This window comes from Chlamydotis macqueenii, chromosome 11 (assembly GCF_036417535.1).
Source record: "Chlamydotis macqueenii isolate bChlMac1 chromosome 11, bChlMac1.mat, whole genome shotgun sequence".
NCBI lineage: Eukaryota > Metazoa > Chordata > Aves > Otidiformes > Otididae > Chlamydotis > Chlamydotis macqueenii.
In genome coordinates, this window is record NC_141566.1 from 6,935,761 (window position 1) to 6,952,006 (window position 16,246).

The window sequence follows — 16,246 nt, forward strand, 5'->3', positions numbered from 1 at the left end:
AGAGACCACCGACCAGAATTAAGTGATTGGATTTGGGGATCGGGTGATGGGTGGAACGGGTATAATTGAGAGGTGTGAACTGGGGTAGGGATCCCTCTCCAGAGGCACCCAGCTTGAGCTGTAACCCGAGAACTAATTAAAAAACTAATTGGAAACCTTCACTCAGACTTGGCATTCTCAGCAGGATCCTAGGGTCCGACCCTGCTATGGTGGCCAGCGTGTGTAAATCTGTAACATTGGTCTTGGGGACACTTCCTCTGGCCCCAGCGGTACCCCAAAGCCCCGACTGCCTTGCTGAGGCACCGGCCTACAGCCTCCCCTCCGCCCAAAAAATTGCCCCCCACCACTGCTGTGCTTCTCCTTGGTGCTGCGCTCAGGAAGGCCGAGGTCACTGCCCTGAGGGGCTGCTTTCCTGGTGGCCGGTGGGTCTCCATGCTGTAAGGGAGACCCAGCCCGGGGCAGTGTTTTGGGTCCCTCACGGAAACCACCGTGTTTCATCCCAGTGGCATTTTGGCCTTCCTCTTGCTGCGTTTCACTTCCCAGCAAGGCCCCACGCCTGGCATTGTTGGCAGCTGCAGCCGTCAGCAGTTTGTATCCTAATTTTGTTAGGAATTGGGACAAATTCCTCTGCCTCGAAAGCCCCCAGTCCTGTTTCTCCCAAGGCCCTTCTTACCGGTGACTCTTCAGACACCCATGGCACAGCTGAAACTGCCACCAGGTGGGTTTGAAGAGCCACGCCAGCCCCTTCAACCCTTTTTCTTTCCCTTCCCTAATCTTTTGCCTTGCTCCAACCTGTCCCAGGCCGGTCGTCAGCCCTCAGGGGAGCTTTGCTGTTCTCCAGCCACTTGGACCAGTTTTTCTGGGATGCACGGGGAGCCGGCGTCATCCCATAAAGCCCAAACAACTGGTGGTGAAGACATGATTGTCCCCTTGCTTCCTTTCTGGCACTGCCTGGTTCTGCCACTGGCTGTTTGCGGCTTCCATGGGCTGAGGGAAGCAGAGGACTTGACCCACACAGCCGGGGGGTCCTGGGGAACGGTTTAAAATACTCGTTGAGTGGCAGCTGGGGAAAACGAGGTGCTGGTTTGGGGAATGAGGGCAGTGATGGTGCTTGTGCTGGCATCAAACGAAGGGAAACCAGCGGCACCAGCTACGCCCTCGAAGCAGCGGATGGGCTTATCCAGGCCGTGCCCGCGGAGCTGCGAAGGGCCCGCGTGGAAGGGCCGAGAGCGGCCGGGGAAGGGGCTGTGCTGCCACGGGAAGAGAAACCGGCACAGCCGCCATCGGCCGAGCGTCAACCGTCCCAACAGACCGCAGGGAAAGCGTGCGAAGCGCGCAGACATTTTTATTTTAAACGGCGAGTGATTTACTGAGGCTGGGAGATCCCAGCCCGGCCTCCGCGCTGCGCTGCTCTGTCCCGGGGTCCGGGGCCGCCCCGAACCCGCGCACCGCCGCCCCGGAGCCCGCCGAGCCCCACATCCCGCAGCCCGGGCTGCACCATCGCGGGCGGTTGCGGGGGGGGGCGGGGCGTGACTGGCAGTCCCGCACTTCCCAGAGCGGGGCGGCGGTGGCGGCACCGGGGACACCAGCTCAGCGGGGAGGGGCGCAGCGAGGAGAGGGTGGCCCGAGGGGTGCGGGGCTAGGCGGGGCCGGGGACGCGGCGGGTGTCTCCCCCCGCGCGGCGTGGCGGTGGGCGCGCCCGGAGCCGCCCGGCCGGCCGGGGCGGGCCCTGTGGCGGGCTGGCAGCGATGGCGGCGGCGGAGGTGGCGCGGCAGGTGGGAGCGGGCCGGCCGTGGCCGGGGCGGCGGGCGGGAGCGGGTCAGGGTGCGCCGGGCGGAGCGCGGGCTCCGGGGGCACCGGCCTGGGGCCTCCCGCGGGCTCCGGGGGGGCCTCCCGGGGGATGGGGGTTTGGGGGCCGCTCTGAGGGGAGCCGGGGATACCGGGGGAGAGGAGCTTCAGGGTCCTTCCCGGTGCCTGCGGGGCGGCAGCCCAGCCTGGCGACCTTGGGCTGCCCGCACTGGGGTGGGCCTGGGGGTCCTGCCCTGCCTGTCCCTCCGTCCCTGGGCCGCAGAGGGACCCACGGCGGAGGCCGGCGAGGCCTCATCCTGCACCCTTACCCTGGGCTGGGGGCCCTTCGCCAGGCCAGGGTGCGAGGGTGGGCGAAGCGCTCCTCGGCATCCCCCTCTCTCCGGGGGTGCTGTTCTCCTCCCGAAGAAACCGTCATCCCCTGCTCGTTAGTGCGTGATGCGGGGAAGGTCGTCGGTCCGGCACCGTGTGCCGCGGAGGAGCCGTGGGAGCCCACACCGCATCCGCGCTGCGCTTTGTCCCCGCGGGTCCCCATCGCTGCCTGCAGCCGCACCTGCCACTGCCGCCGGTGCTCGCCTGCCTTCCCGGTGCAGCGCGGAGCTCTGCCTGCCTGCGGAGAATTATCCAGAAGAGGAGCCGAGGGAGTCGAGCCACCTCTGCGTTTGTTAGAGCAATGCTATGGAGGCAGCTGTAATGCATTCGCATGTGGAAGCGTTTTGTCTGTAGTTTGGTGGGCTTTCAACTTCTGTGTCCGTGCGTTAGCACGGAAATAATACTTGAGCCAAGTCCTTGCTGTTTTGTCTTCAAAGCAGTAGCGTTTACTGTGGACCCAGTCGTGTTGAACGGGTAGATGTAGCCGTTCCTTGCCAGTCTGTGGTGTTATTTCCTCCTGGACATACCCGTTGCCTGGTATGTGACTGCCAAGGTTTGTAAAGTGACTCACTTGCTCCCCTGTCTTTTAAAGAAATTGAGCGTTAGGCTTTCCTAAGATAATGTACAGGAGTTTCAGACGTCTGCTAGTGGCCTGGAATGAATTAAGATACAGCACAGCCTGTCTTTGCAGGCAGAAGGGAAAGCTAGCTGTGAGACAGGCATGAAACTAGCATGCTGCGAATTGAAAATGTCTTTGTTCAGCCAGACAACTTGTCAGGCCAGGTCTTGGGCATCCGGTCGTGGCCGTGGTTCGTGGAGCAGTCAGCCCTGACGTCTTGGTGATGCAGAGGGCTGCTCTGTGTGTGCCGACGGGGTTAAACACGTGTGAGAGCTGGGACTGGGTAGTGGGGGAGTTGTGATCACCACCCTGCCTCTGTCCCAGAGAACCCTTGATCTAAACCGGTGTTTGTTGTGGAGATGGTCAGTGAAACCACCTCTGCACTGGGTGGGCAGGGTGGCCCTCTTGCCACTGAGCTGAGGCCCCTCTCCTGTCCTCTGCCAGCGGGGAGGGTGCAGGATTTAAACACTGAGATCCACAGGGGATGGGTGGAGGACAAGTGCGGAGGACCGGCTTGCCGGGCAGTGCCTAACACTCAATCTCTGTCATAGAGGTCAGAAAAATCATTAAGGCTGCTGATATAGATATGCATGTTTTAATTGCTGGAGGAGACTTCTCCTGGGAATGTATCCAAACAGCATGGCATTTCTGCAGCCCTTTGGCAGGGGCATAAAGAAATGTAATCTTAAGAGCGATCAGAATTTGAGGTTTCGGAAGCACTTGACCGTTGAATGGCTGAATGATGCAGTGCGCCTGAAGAGCGTGGTCAATGGTCAGGAGCTTTGGTGAGACATTTCTTGCTTTCCGCGGTGGCTGGTTACGAACTATTTATCTCCCACTTTTCTGTTGTTTTTCTTTTATATGCATCCTGACAAGGAAAAGAAGTACAAAGTCTTTATCTACACTTTACATTCCTGGTTTGCATTTATCTTGTGGAGGATGTTTATACCGTCTGGTGGATAACTCTGTCGTTGCATAAGAAACTGCACACTTGTACAAGTGAGAAGTAATCGATACAAGTGTTGCTCTAATCTGCTGTTTAATCAGAGCCAAATGCAGTCTGAGGAAGTGGATGCCATAACACTGAGAAGGGATCTGGGGTTGTTCTGGCTTAAAAATTATCTGAAAAACTGTGGTTTGGAAACCTGAATTCAGGTTCTGCCTGACTTTGCATTTTGACATTTGGCTTCTTGTGTAAGACTTGTCTCACGTATAGGGGGTGACACCCCAGGTCTCAGCTTTACGGGGTGGCAGAGGGTCAGCGGAGTGGCTGCTGCGAGCATCGGCAGTGGTGGTGGAGCTCTGTGAGCATTGCTTGAATTTGTTTTTGTTGAGGGATGTGCTGTTGTGTTTGTTGCGGCTGTTTGGAAATCCTCCAAAGGGAGCCTCCAAGGCCTCCGCGTTTGAAGTGATTTTCATCTGGGGAGAGGTGGGAAATTTTCTCGGAAGTACTAAATGTCAGCTGTCAGCGTCCTAAACAGAAACACTTCTCTCAGTGAGGCTTTTCCTTTGCCTTGGTGTCCTTTTTCATTGCTTCTTTAGTCTGGGCCACCAGAAATTGCCCTGAATATGGCACGTTGACATTTGCAGTGAGCAGCCCCATTGCGTGTCTCGGGCAGGATGCTCTGCTTTATCTCTGCAGAGTGGTAACGGCCTCTCGGGGCTCCGAGGATGTTGGGAGCTGGCAGCGCTGTACCTGTGTGTCGTGTAAAGCAGATCAAGGCAGACACGCTCATTCAGCAAGATTTTCCCCTAATCGTTTTTTCATCCTGACGATCCTGGAGCAATTCAAACACCTGCAGTCTAAATCTTGTCCATTTTATAGAAACTAGTATTTCATGGGCAGTACTTTCAGGCTTGGGGTCATTTATTATAACATCTTTGTATTTTCTGTATATTTGTGATAGTTCCCTGTAAGAATTAGCGTAGGCAGCATTGGTTTCTGTGGCATGGAGAAGCCCTAACAAAAGGTGTATAAATCCTCCAAAGACAGGGAAAAAATAAAATAGCCTTACCACGTGGCTGCTCCTTACTTTCACTCTGCAATAGCCTCGCCTGGCAATACAGCAAGAGAGCGTGTTGCTCTTTTTGTTCTTTTAATCTTGTTTGTGGCAAACACACTGTGCTTCCTCCCAAGCAACTACAGCCCGTTCTGCCCTCGGGGAGGGGGGCCACTCTGTGTTTATGGGGAAAAAAAAAAAGGCATCTGGTATCTTGGTGTGGTGCCAGTGTTCACACTGGCTTCCTGGAGATCCCGCCTTTGTTCCAAGGAGACGCTAACTTTAAAATAGAGAGTAGGACTCTTGGCCATCCAGCGCTCACTGATGCTCGTGGAAAAAGCCTTTTCACAGGCAGTAGTTAAAGCTTCCTTACCTTCTTGGTACCTCTTTATACTTTTTAAATATGACCAGAAAGGTTGTTGTTGAAGATAAATAATGGAAGATAGCTCTGGAACACTTTTTCAGCAAAAAGCTTATAAGCTTAACATATTCTCCTTCATTTTGAACAAGGTAATCCAAATCTACATTTAATGTACAGGCAGGATGACTAATTGCTGTGCTCATATGTTGTTTGTGAAGATGCTGTTTATATATAGCAGCGCTCTGCATACAGAGACACCGCTTGGTGCCTGAGGACCCATGACTTGCACTGTTCCTTGGTGGATCAGATAGAAAATGTTTCTTTTGTCTCCGTGGGTTTGGTGATTGCTGACAACTTTCAAATGTGTGTTGAAACCAGTCTTATCTTAAAGCATTATTTCTTTTTTTTTTTTTAATTTTTCCTCTGTGTCTGATCTCTTGATGCCTTGGCCAAGCAGGCTTTTTATTTTTCACCAGAGCAGGACAATATACCTCGTGGCTGTGTACTTAACGTGAAGGCTCAGCTGCTGTGACTGGCAATCAGATTTTGCAGTACTTGTTTCCTGGCCCGTAGCAGATGTGAAGTGTGGTTTAACTGCATTACAAAACCACAGGTGATTAGAAAAAGAGGCTACAGGAAATGACTCGCAGGCTGAATTCTGTGCGACAGTAAATGCCTCCTCTCAGCCGAGAGTGGCTTAACTTCTACTGTTTATTTTTTTTCCATCTGGATCACGCTTATATTTAGGGATGAGGAGAAGATTTGTTCTTAATGAGAGCCTACACTCCTGCCCACACTTCCTGAGGACAGTAGCGTTCAAACAGTCTTCCAACGGTGCAGTTTCAAGGCTGAGTATTAAAAATACACTTGATATTTCTCCTTCCCCAGGAGCAGTCTGCTTCTGGTTCTCTCTTGCGCCTTTGCAGACTCTGTCCACCCATCTGTTCTTCACCGGGGCCCTGGTGCGCTCTCGCTGCAGATCAGACACTGCCATGAGATACCCCAGTGCTGGCTTTTTGTTTTGGTGAAAGCAGTTTAGGAGAGTTTAGGTGTGTCATCGTGCCTGGTGGTTTCTCTTTCTTCTGCTTTGCTGTTTGTTTGTGAATTATTTGGCCTTGGAGCTGCATGCTCAGAAGGCGAAAACAGAATCTGCTGGGGAACTCGAGCGCCTTGCTGATGAACATGTCGTTTGGAGGCAAGGTGCTCAGGAATTAATAAAGCACCATATTTGGTGAACATCTTGGCAGGAAGAGTCAGACTAATACACAAAATATGGCTAAGAGGGAAACGTATTTACACATAACAGGGTGGTAAATATGGTTAACAGCTGAAGTGTGTTTGGAGCTTCATATTTGGAAAAAAAAGCCCCACACCAGCAAAACAGTAACAAGGCAAGTAATTGTACAGGCTACTGTAATAAAAGCAGTCCTTGAGAATGTTTTCCTGGCCTAAAATACCAGTGCCAGAATTCCCAGAAGAGGGAAAACCAGTATGCCTGTCCCTATAAACAGACTTTCAAGAGATGTGAAAACATGATTCTGAAAGAATAAGTTAAAAATTACAGCCTATAAACTATTACTTTTTGGCTGTAGTATTTCTTGCAAACTGATGATGTCTCTGAAAGGCCAGAGGGGAGTTTTCTGTATTTGACACTAAAATACATTGTTAAGAAAAGCCTTTGCTCCAGAGGAGGAAATACCTTTCTGGGGGGCTGCAGGAGGGGAACATTCCAGTACACACAAGTACGTGGGGTTAACACCGAGTCCCCATTTTGCATGATGCCATTTCTGAGGCTGAGCCTCTGCATGGAGTTTACTTCTTCCTGCTGTGAGATTTGGAGCCCGTTGTGCCTTGGCACACATAGGCCTTTGTGCAATGGCCAGGTGAAAATTTCTGACTCCAGAAGCAAGCGGCCATGCTGGGTGTGGAGCACGGTGTGAGCAGGAGCTGGAGCTTGGCCCTTCTGCTTCCCGGGGCAGAAAGGGGAGGCCTGGCTGGGCAGACTGGGTTAGCGATGTCAGGTACGGGAGAGAGCAGGCGGTGGGAGCAGCTTCTCATGAAGGTGGCTGGGCAGGAGCAGCCCATGCCCCTCAGCAGGCAGGTTTAGGTACCTCTGCTCTGGAACGTCCGTGCAGGCTCCCTCCTGATGGGGTTGTGCGCTTACAAGTAGCTCAATTCCGGACACTTTCTCAGCCTTTTTTTTCCTGTTCTGTTCCTAGCCTTAAAGGATACGCTCCGAAGGTTGGATAGCAATGCTCAGAGCTGGAGAAGACTGGTCTAGCCACTTGCCCGTGCGAGCATCTTCCTTGCAGCTTCCTTCAATGATCCCTGATTCTCTGGTGCTAATGGCTGTTTTATAGATTTGGACAGACTCCCTTGCAGTCTGAGATTTTCGTCTTTGCAACGACACAGAACATACTGCTGTGTTTGATAGCTCAAAGACTGTATTCTCTGCTGTTTCTGTGCTATAGCATTTGAGCTTTGCAGAGGCAGGGTGTTTGGGTTGTTCCATTACTGGCTGTAGGTACAGTTTTCCTGTTTCTAGCTAGTTTCTGTACTTGCAGCTGTGAATGTGAATTACATGTGAGTTACAATTCACATGAAGTAAATTGTAAGAGGCTTATAGGAGGGTCATCGTTAATACATTCCTTTGGACAGCGAATTCTTTTTGTTCTCGTTATAAGATGAGACTTGAGTACCTACATGATTTCTCAATAAACAAACGTTTTGCTGCCTCTTTACTTCGGCAGCTGTGTTTGGGTATGTGTTTTGCCCAGTTTAGTATTTTTCTGACAGGGTTCCCTTCTAATGTGTGGCAAATGAAATGTTCTGTTGGTGCTGTCTGGATTTGTTTTGGAGAAGAGGGAAGCACGCTGACATGATTTACAGTATACGTGCAAATCTCTGCTCGGACCGTCCAGTTGATACTACTTGGGAGATCTCAAGGGCTTATGCAGATAAGTGTATTCTGCTTGAAAATAACATGAGTGTTTCATTGTATTTCAGGGTGAAGGCTGTCGCACTGTCCCACTTTCTGGACACGTAGGATTTGACAGTTTGCCTGACCAGCTGGTTAATAAGTCAGTTCATCATGGGTTTTGTTTCAACATCCTGTGTGTGGGTGAGTATTTCCATTTTGGGAAGTTCTCTTGCTGAAAAGGGCTTCTCTGCAGCTGGATGTAGCTTGTGGGTGTTAGAGTTAACAAGGTAGTTTTGGTTTAAATTTCCCCCACTGTTCTGTCTATTTTCAGTAACAAGATTTAGTGGTGCTCTGGGAAATCCCTGCTGAAGTTATGCAGTATGGCTTTCTACCAAACAGTCAGCCATAGAAATAAAATGTCTAAAATCCCAGGCTTTTATTACAGTCTTTATTTTCCTAATATGTTTCAATTTCATGTTTTTAAAAGAAAACAGGTACTTGTGCCAGAGAACTTTGTTCTGAGGTCTTGTTTGGTTAAGTATTGAATTATTATAATAATTATTTGAACAAGATACCAGTCGTTCTCCTCTTAAATCACTAAAAGCTATTTTTTTCCCTCCTCCCTTCTGTGCATACTTGAATTAAAATAGTGTCTGGCCAAGCCTTAGCTGGTGAGACGATCATCCAAGCTGCCATGTGGTATGGATCTCAGCGGGGGCCTGGCGCTGTGGCAGGACTTGGTGTCTGTCCCTGCAGCGTCTGCCCGTCTCGCAGGTCTTCCCCAGGTTTAGGATCCCACATGGTCCCTCCTCAGAGGCACTCCTAGGTAATGGGAGTGATGTCTTGTATGGCTGTAGTACAGTAGTTTGGTAAGGTGGATAAAGAAATTAATAGTAGGGGATTAATAACTGTCTGATAGGAGGGTCAGTTTGGTTTGCTGATGCCAGTGCCCTGCCTCTGGGAGCAGGAGGTTATTGTGTGGCCGCGGCTGCTCGGAGTAACCCCCGTCTGCAGACGGTCTGGTCCCAGCGGTGCCTGGCATGGCAGAGGGGAGAGCTGCAGCTGTGGATACCTCCTGGGGGTCATCTGGTGGCCAGCTCTGCATCTGCACAAAGGTTGTCTGTCCCCACCCATGGGAGATCCACTCACGTTAAGGACCTGGTGCTTGCCCAGGACAGGGTTAAGTCTGAGATGAGAGGAGTAGAGCGAGGAGAGGGGAGCTGAGCCCTGTTAAGTGGAGCTGAGAAGAAAACTTTTCCTGACAATGGTATTCCTGTGAGATGATAAACTTTGCTGACAAGTGGAGGTCACTGTCAGGCTGAGTCGCCAGGTGATTTCCACAGGACGTGAATGTGATACGACCTAGTGAAGCTCTTGTCCCAGGGACTGAAGTCTTACAGTATTTCCTTTTGCACTTATCAAGGTGCTATGGTTTTTTTTTTCTACAAGTTGTAGGTGCAGCAGTGAATGCCTCCGGTGGTTAAATGTTCACTCTGATGTGTGGAGAGGAGCTGAATGCCTCTGCTTTCCTCTTTGCAGGACAGAAATGGAATGCATTAATCGCTTGTTGATCTGAATAGCAAGGACTTGCCAAGATCAATGCGCGTTAGTTATTAATGACAGTCTTTTGTGAGTAGTAATAACACAGACATGGTCAATCTTGAAATAAAGAAACTTTATAGAAAAAATTAATAAGCTTCATTAGAAAAAGGTCCACAAATCTTGAGTAGAGGAGGTCAGGCTTTAAAATCTCTTTTAAGAGTTGCCTGGTGCCTCTGTTAACTTATGGTAACAAAGTTAAACTCTTGAACATCCTGGAGAAAGAAAACAAAGTCCCAGAGCCCATCTGTCATTTATTCTCTTGAGTCTCACTTTCACAGCATGATTTTGGGTGGAAAGATGGAAAGAACAGGAAGCAAATGAGGATTGGAGCGCACAAACCAACAAACAGGTGAACTGATCCCATAGGTCACTAAGCATGGTAGAAGGGCACCTCATTGCGCCCTGTTTTTCAGCTGTGTGTTGCATCTCTGAGGAAAAATCCACTGACAATTTTGCTCTGCGCCATACTGGATCTGAGCCACCGATTCCTCCAGCTCCCGGTGAAGGAGCCAAGGAAAGCTTCAGAAATTACTCTCAGCAGCACATCCAGAGTGGAATTTTTAGTTCTTCTCATGCTGAAAGCTGTCTCCCCTTTGAGACTAGAGCCAAAGACAGAATAAATGAGCAAACAGCTCATAAGAAGTCAGGGGTTGCGGATGGTTTCTCTAGTGTTTTATTCCTCAGCACAACCATTTTCTCTCTAAAGCTTCTGTGATAAAATGTTAGTTGCCTCTTAGTGCAGTGCAAAGCCTGGAGAATTATTTAATGGCTGAGACCTTCTGTGCTGACTGTATTTCTCAGTAAGATGAGGGAAAGAAAGAGGAGGAATAGGCTGACATTTTTTAATGTAAACTTTCTCAGTTTTGGCCAGGGTAGGTTATAGTTGCATTAGACTAGTATCCCATTATAAGCAGGAGTTTCCCCCTGCCTCTCTCCCAGGATTTGCAGGGGATTTGTTCTAAGCAGCCTATTCAGTGCAATGCGAAACGGCGATTTTCTGGCAGAAACACCTTCTCTTTTCCCAGGGGCTGCACCACAACTGCTCGTGGTCTCTCTCTCGAAACGAGTGAGCCCCTTGGTGTGCGGGAGCTCTCGTGGGCTGGGGAAGGTAGGGATGTGCACACGTTTCCTTGTGCAGAGCTGCCATCTGCTCTCCAGCCAGCAGCTTTCTGTGGGGTGGTGAGCTGTACAGCCTGGAAGTTGCCCAGTGGTTGGTTTTGTGGTCACTGGTGCTATTAGCTGAGGAGAGAACAGGGTTTCTCCAACCAAAAAGCCATTGGTCTTCTAAACCCTCTCCTACCCTCTCACCACTGATACCCTGGAGCGGATGGTGGCTGGGAGCCAGGTAGTCCTCTGAGGTGCCTCAGCATCTTTTGTGAGCCCATGTTGCTACTCTTGCCCCCGCAGCCCCAACTTTGCCTTGCGATGGGCGAATCGTACAGAGTCTCCGTACACCTGTCAGATGAAAGGAACTATTTTTTTTTTTCCTCTCTCCTTGAGAGATGGTCTTATCAGGCTGAGCTGCCTCAGGGCTTGTCTCAACAAACCTGCTACATTGCATTAGCTGCCACTTCTTCACATGAAAGGGCTGTGCATGCGTGTACATGTATTTTCTTTAAGATTGAATTATTTGATATCTGGAGCCACGGTTGTTAATCTCGTGAAGCAGAGGGGTTGCTCTCTCGTGAAAGGGCACTTGTGAAAGCTGCTCTGTGCCTTTGAACAGGGAAATACTCCAAGGGCTCCTCTGTCCTCCCAAGGAGCTGACTGAGGATGATACGACTGGGTCATCTTAAATCCTGAGTGATGTGGAGAAGAGGGCCAGCAAGCAGTTGTTTGTTGTTTCACTTAACATGTACTGTGGAAAAGCAAATTAAATCACCAGGCACAAAAAAGGAGATACAGCTGCTGTGGTGTATAATTCAGCTTACTGCTGCAAAGTGCTTAGGATGGCAAAATTTCTGTGGAAGGAAGAAGCCATGAAGGTGCATTTAGCACAAAGATACCTGTTTTGGTTTGGGAAGCTGGGAGCTTCCCAAAAGAAGGAGCATTTGCTGTGAGTGCAGTTTCTTCTGTTCTTCCACCTTAGCTGCTGGCCAGCGTCAGAGACAGGTGTGGTAGCACCTCACCTCTGCCTCTCACCTCACCTCATCTCCATCTCACCCAGAACAGCCCTCGAGTTGCTCGCCTGCGCAAGTGTGACCTGTCGCTTTGCAGTACCGGTGGCTGGAGCACTCACACCTTGCAGCATTGGTGCTTGCTGTCTTTTGGTGTGGGCTCAGCTGGAGAGCCTTGGAGAGCGTGAGCAGTGTCCTGCCCAGGCAACACGGGAAGGGCAGTCTGGTCCCAGAGCGGATCTCTGTGGGGTAGCTGAAGGGAGGAGAGCGGCGCTTGTCCCAGCTGTGTTTTTGCAAGTGGTGCCACTGCTCTGTCACTGAGGGATTTGATGAACTGTTTCCGTCAAGCACTGAAGATGCTGCGTGCACGTGCTGTCAGAGCAGGGAGCGTGTCTTCGGAGACTGAGAGGAGGTGCAGGGAGGCCGGCACAGCATCTCTAGCCTGGCATGGTATCAAGTGTTAAGACTGGATGGTGGCTTCCGGGTACTGGTGTAGGGTTGCACGTCCAGAGCCTGCTGATGTGGTGTCTCTTGCCATTTTTTCCCCCCATATCTCTGAAAATCATTGGGCTTAAGAGCAAAAATCGTTTCCATGATGAAAGGCACAACACTACAGCTTTTCAGTAGCTGTCAGAGCTTCCTGGTGCAGGAAGCACGCACTCTAACGGTAAAGGTCACCCTCCCTGCCCTGTCCTCCCCACAGCGCTGTGCCAGCCCTGCTTTGGGAGAGCAGACCACTGCTGCGTTACATAATCCGTAAGTGCGGTTTTGGAGATCAAATCACATGTGTGCCTATAAGCCTGACATCAGGAAATAATCTCCCTGCCAAGGACGCCTCTCACTCGGTTTGCATACACCACTGCTTTTTCCATGGTAATTCTGTCTCCCGTAATCCCCACTCGTCGTTTCTGCTTTTTGGAGAAGATTCCAGCGCTGTCGGCTGGAACAAGCACAGGCTACTTGTCCTTTTCATTAGACCATCTGTTCCATCTGGACTCCTGTCCTTACAAGAAGCAGTTGGCACCATTTACATCTTCCAGCCAGCAGAAAGTTGCCTCTGTGTGAGGCAGAAACTCCCAGGAGATTCAGAAATCTTCCCTTCTGTCGTTTTGCCCTTCAGAGTAGCACTGCTCCCTAGCTCTGGTCACATTAAACACAGCGAAGCACTTTATTAAACATCTTCAATTTTTTATCATCTCCTGTCACTCTGTCAGTGTTAACATTGCATTTCTTTTAGCTGAGCCAGTCATTCCTCTCTCCTCCATCCTCCTCTTCCTTGGCAGGCTTCAGTGCCGTGCCGTTGTCAGTGGGGTTACACAGTATGGGGATGAGCGTATCTGCTGGCTGACTGTCGTTTCAGGTGTACAGACTTCAAGTTTGAGATGTTAATGGCTGGGTGTTTTGTGTTTTAACGATGAAGTTGTAGGTGTTTGGATGGGCAGCTCCCACCTATGGAAAAATGCCTTGCCAGTTCAGATCTTCCCTTTCGAAAAGGAAAACCTCAGTGTGTGAACTCAAAATTGCCTTTACTGGCCTTGTGTAGCTGGCATGAGATGGAGTATAAAAGCATGTTCTGTCTTAAAAATTTGCCTGCATCTCTTATGCACATCTCCTGACCCCTCTGACAGTTCAAGTCACTCCTGCTGGAAACAACTAATTAGACTAATTTAAAGTAGGCAATGATTAGCAGGTTCAGGATGTGTTTAAACAATAGTCACGGCCTCATGTTAACACCTTTTGCCCTAAAGAACGAGGGAGGCAGAAACGAGAGGTGGCTTGCAGGATGTTTTGTCTGGCCAGAAGCCAGCGTGACTTACACGCGACCTTGTGTATCCGCTGCAGAGAGCAGCTCCCTGCCCTGGTCACCGCTGCTGTTCCCCTGTCACCCTGTCCTGCAGCACTGGAGGCTTGAGCTGTCAGATACGACCCTGCTCTGCGCCCCACCAGGCAGTGGGACAGAGAACATGGGGCAGCGGCACAGGAGGAGATGTTGCAGGCTGGGGTGTGGGGGATGCTCCCGCACCCCAGGGCTGACGAGCTCCCCTGTCCTGAGATGCCCCACCGGGGATCCTGGCATTCACAGGCCTGCAGCCAGCTCCCTGCTTTGTCCCACCCATCCCTTGGCAGGGGCTCTGGAAACGCTGCAGCCTTCTCAGGCTGTTTAGATTTTTGTCTTTTTTTTTTTTTTATTTTTTATTTCTCCACACTGATGTTTTCCTGGAATCCCTGAGAAAGGCCTGGTGGGTTGTGCAGGCTGTCTGCTGTTCACTCTCAGAATCCTCACCCAAACCCTGGCGATGCTCTGGTCTGCTGTGCTTTACGCACCTGCTCCCCATTTAGAGTAAATGGTGCCCCAAAAGCCCAGACTGTGAGACTGCAAGTCACTGAAGAGCTTGCTGTGATCAGCCATGAGTCTTGTGAATGGTGTAGCTCATTCTTCCAGTGACAGAGATAACTTTGTGCTTTGTTGGGTCCCTCTCCCTTCCTCATGCCGGTGCACTCTGGTCGGCGGTGTGGTAGATACACCTGATGCAGTGACGTAGCTCGAGGGATTGCAGCAACGCCAGCTCCTGGTGCTGAACCCCTCTTCTCCCCTTCAGGTTGCAAACGAGATTGGTGTGAAGAGCAGCTGGACTTGTGGCTGTTCTGGCTGTAGCTGGCATTAATCGGTGGTGGAAGCTCTCAGCCGGCTCCCAGGCAGCTCTGCAGCTCAAAGTGAGCATTGACTTTCAGATGTTAGTGAATCTTGCTGCCTCTGGAGAGATACTTGATACATGATCCTGGCAATCAGAGCAGTGGATGTTTGCCGTGCCCTGCCTGTCCTGTACTTCAGCCTTGAGTGAGAGATGTCCCTTCTGGGGTCGAGAGAGGAATTTGCCTGCTTGCAGGGGTGAGGCTCAAAGACTTGGACCGGGGAGAATGGGGAGGAGTTTCCCCTTGTTGAATTGAGCATTTCATGTAAGTTTGGATCTGTTGCAGGGCTCTAAAGCTACAAAAATAAGAAGCTCTTTTCTTCTGAGCAAAGTAGGAAAATGATGAAGTTGTCTGGGTTGGGAGCTGAGAGCTCAGGGAGGGAGGGGAAGGCTGCTTCAGCCAGACACAGCCTCCCTGTGGTGCCGCAGCGGGCTGGAGGAGCAGCCTTCACAGCGAGTGGGGTTCAGCCGGCTCCTGAATTTTCAGCACAGGCCAGCTGGGCAGCTCAGGAATCGCTGTTTCCCCAAAACACAGCAGCCCTCACAGGGCAGCAAACCAGACTGCTTACGGGTTTAGCGTGAAGTCAGATCCTTTGAGCTCTGAAAGCTGGCTCTGTTGTCGGAGCGTGGTAAGGGAGGCTGCCCTGTGGAATGAGTGCATGGAGGGATTTGTTTTGTTCTTCCTGGGGTGTGTTTAAAACAAATTTAAGACTGGTCTCTGGGATTTGTCTCTTCCTTCCAGACAAGGAAATAGTTCCCCGTTGATAGATGGCATCCAAATAGCAGTTGAATGCTGCAGAACTTCTGGAAGCAGATGTTGGACTATTGTATAGCTTGTGTAGCTGGTAAGGTATGGAAATCAGATATTACAGAAAATGTCCTCTCCCAGTCTAGAAGGCTGATCTCCCAACTCAGTCTGTTGCGGGTACAAGAAACCAACTGCAGAATTTGCTATAGGACTGGAACCAACTCTCGGTGTTTCTGCATGGAAGGAGGCTATTTCAGTGTCTGCTTATTAGAGACGTATTGATCTGGAGCATCTTTTTTTTGGAAATGGTAATGAGCCCCATTCCACCTCCCACTTTTTAATGAAAATAGCATCTTCTGTTGTGTAGTTGTGGGTTTATGCAGGATCTGAACGATGCTTTCCCCGTTGCCTTTTCACATCTTTCTTTTCATCTCTATTTTCTAACGATATTAATGGCCATTAGACTGTGAAATGTAATTTGCCCGGAATACAGACCTCCCATTGTACATGGCTTTCTGTTTGCCAGACGATCCCTGTGGAGCGTGAGATCTGCTTTCATCTGCTACAATTTCACCCCTGTTAATGTTTGGAAGCTGAAAGGCCAAGCCATATTAATATTCAACAGAACATTTCAACTCTCTTTTTCTCCAACAGGGGAAACTGGCCTTGGTAAGTCCACCCTCATGGACACACTTTTCAACACCAAGTTTGAAGGTGACCCAGCATCTCACTCACAGCCTGGGGTCCAGCTGAAATCCAATACCTACGACCTGCAGGAGAGCAACGTCAACCTCAAACTGACTATTGTGAGCACAGTGGGCTTTGGGGATCAGATCAACAAAGAGGACAGGTAAGTGAAGGGGGAAAGAGGCTGTATTGTGACCTGGTTTTCTTGTGCAGGGTGTCTCTGTGCCCTAGTTGGGCCAGGCTGCACTGTCAAGTTTTCCTCCTTCCTTCTTATGGATTGTCCTTGTTGTCTCTTTGGGATTGGAGAGGCAGAAGAGAGGA

General features: G+C 50.5%; 1 protein-coding gene across 7 annotated transcripts in view; it reads left to right on the top strand.

The window, feature by feature from the left end:
• Window positions 1-1,697: 1,697 nt before the first annotated feature.
• SEPTIN6 (septin 6) overlaps window positions 1,698-16,246 on the top strand; it is a 30,695-nt gene continuing 16,146 nt past the window's right edge. For all 7 annotated transcript variants that reach the window (XM_086756747.1, XM_086756749.1, XM_086756745.1 and 4 more), the window contains exons 1-3: window positions 1,698-1,775; window positions 8,165-8,279; window positions 15,893-16,088. In XM_086756747.1, coding sequence (XP_086612873.1) covers window positions 1,749-1,775; window positions 8,165-8,279; window positions 15,893-16,088 — 338 coding nt within the window. In that variant the 5' untranslated portion in view covers window positions 1,698-1,748. The remainder of the gene's footprint in view (window positions 1,776-8,164; window positions 8,280-15,892; window positions 16,089-16,246) is intronic.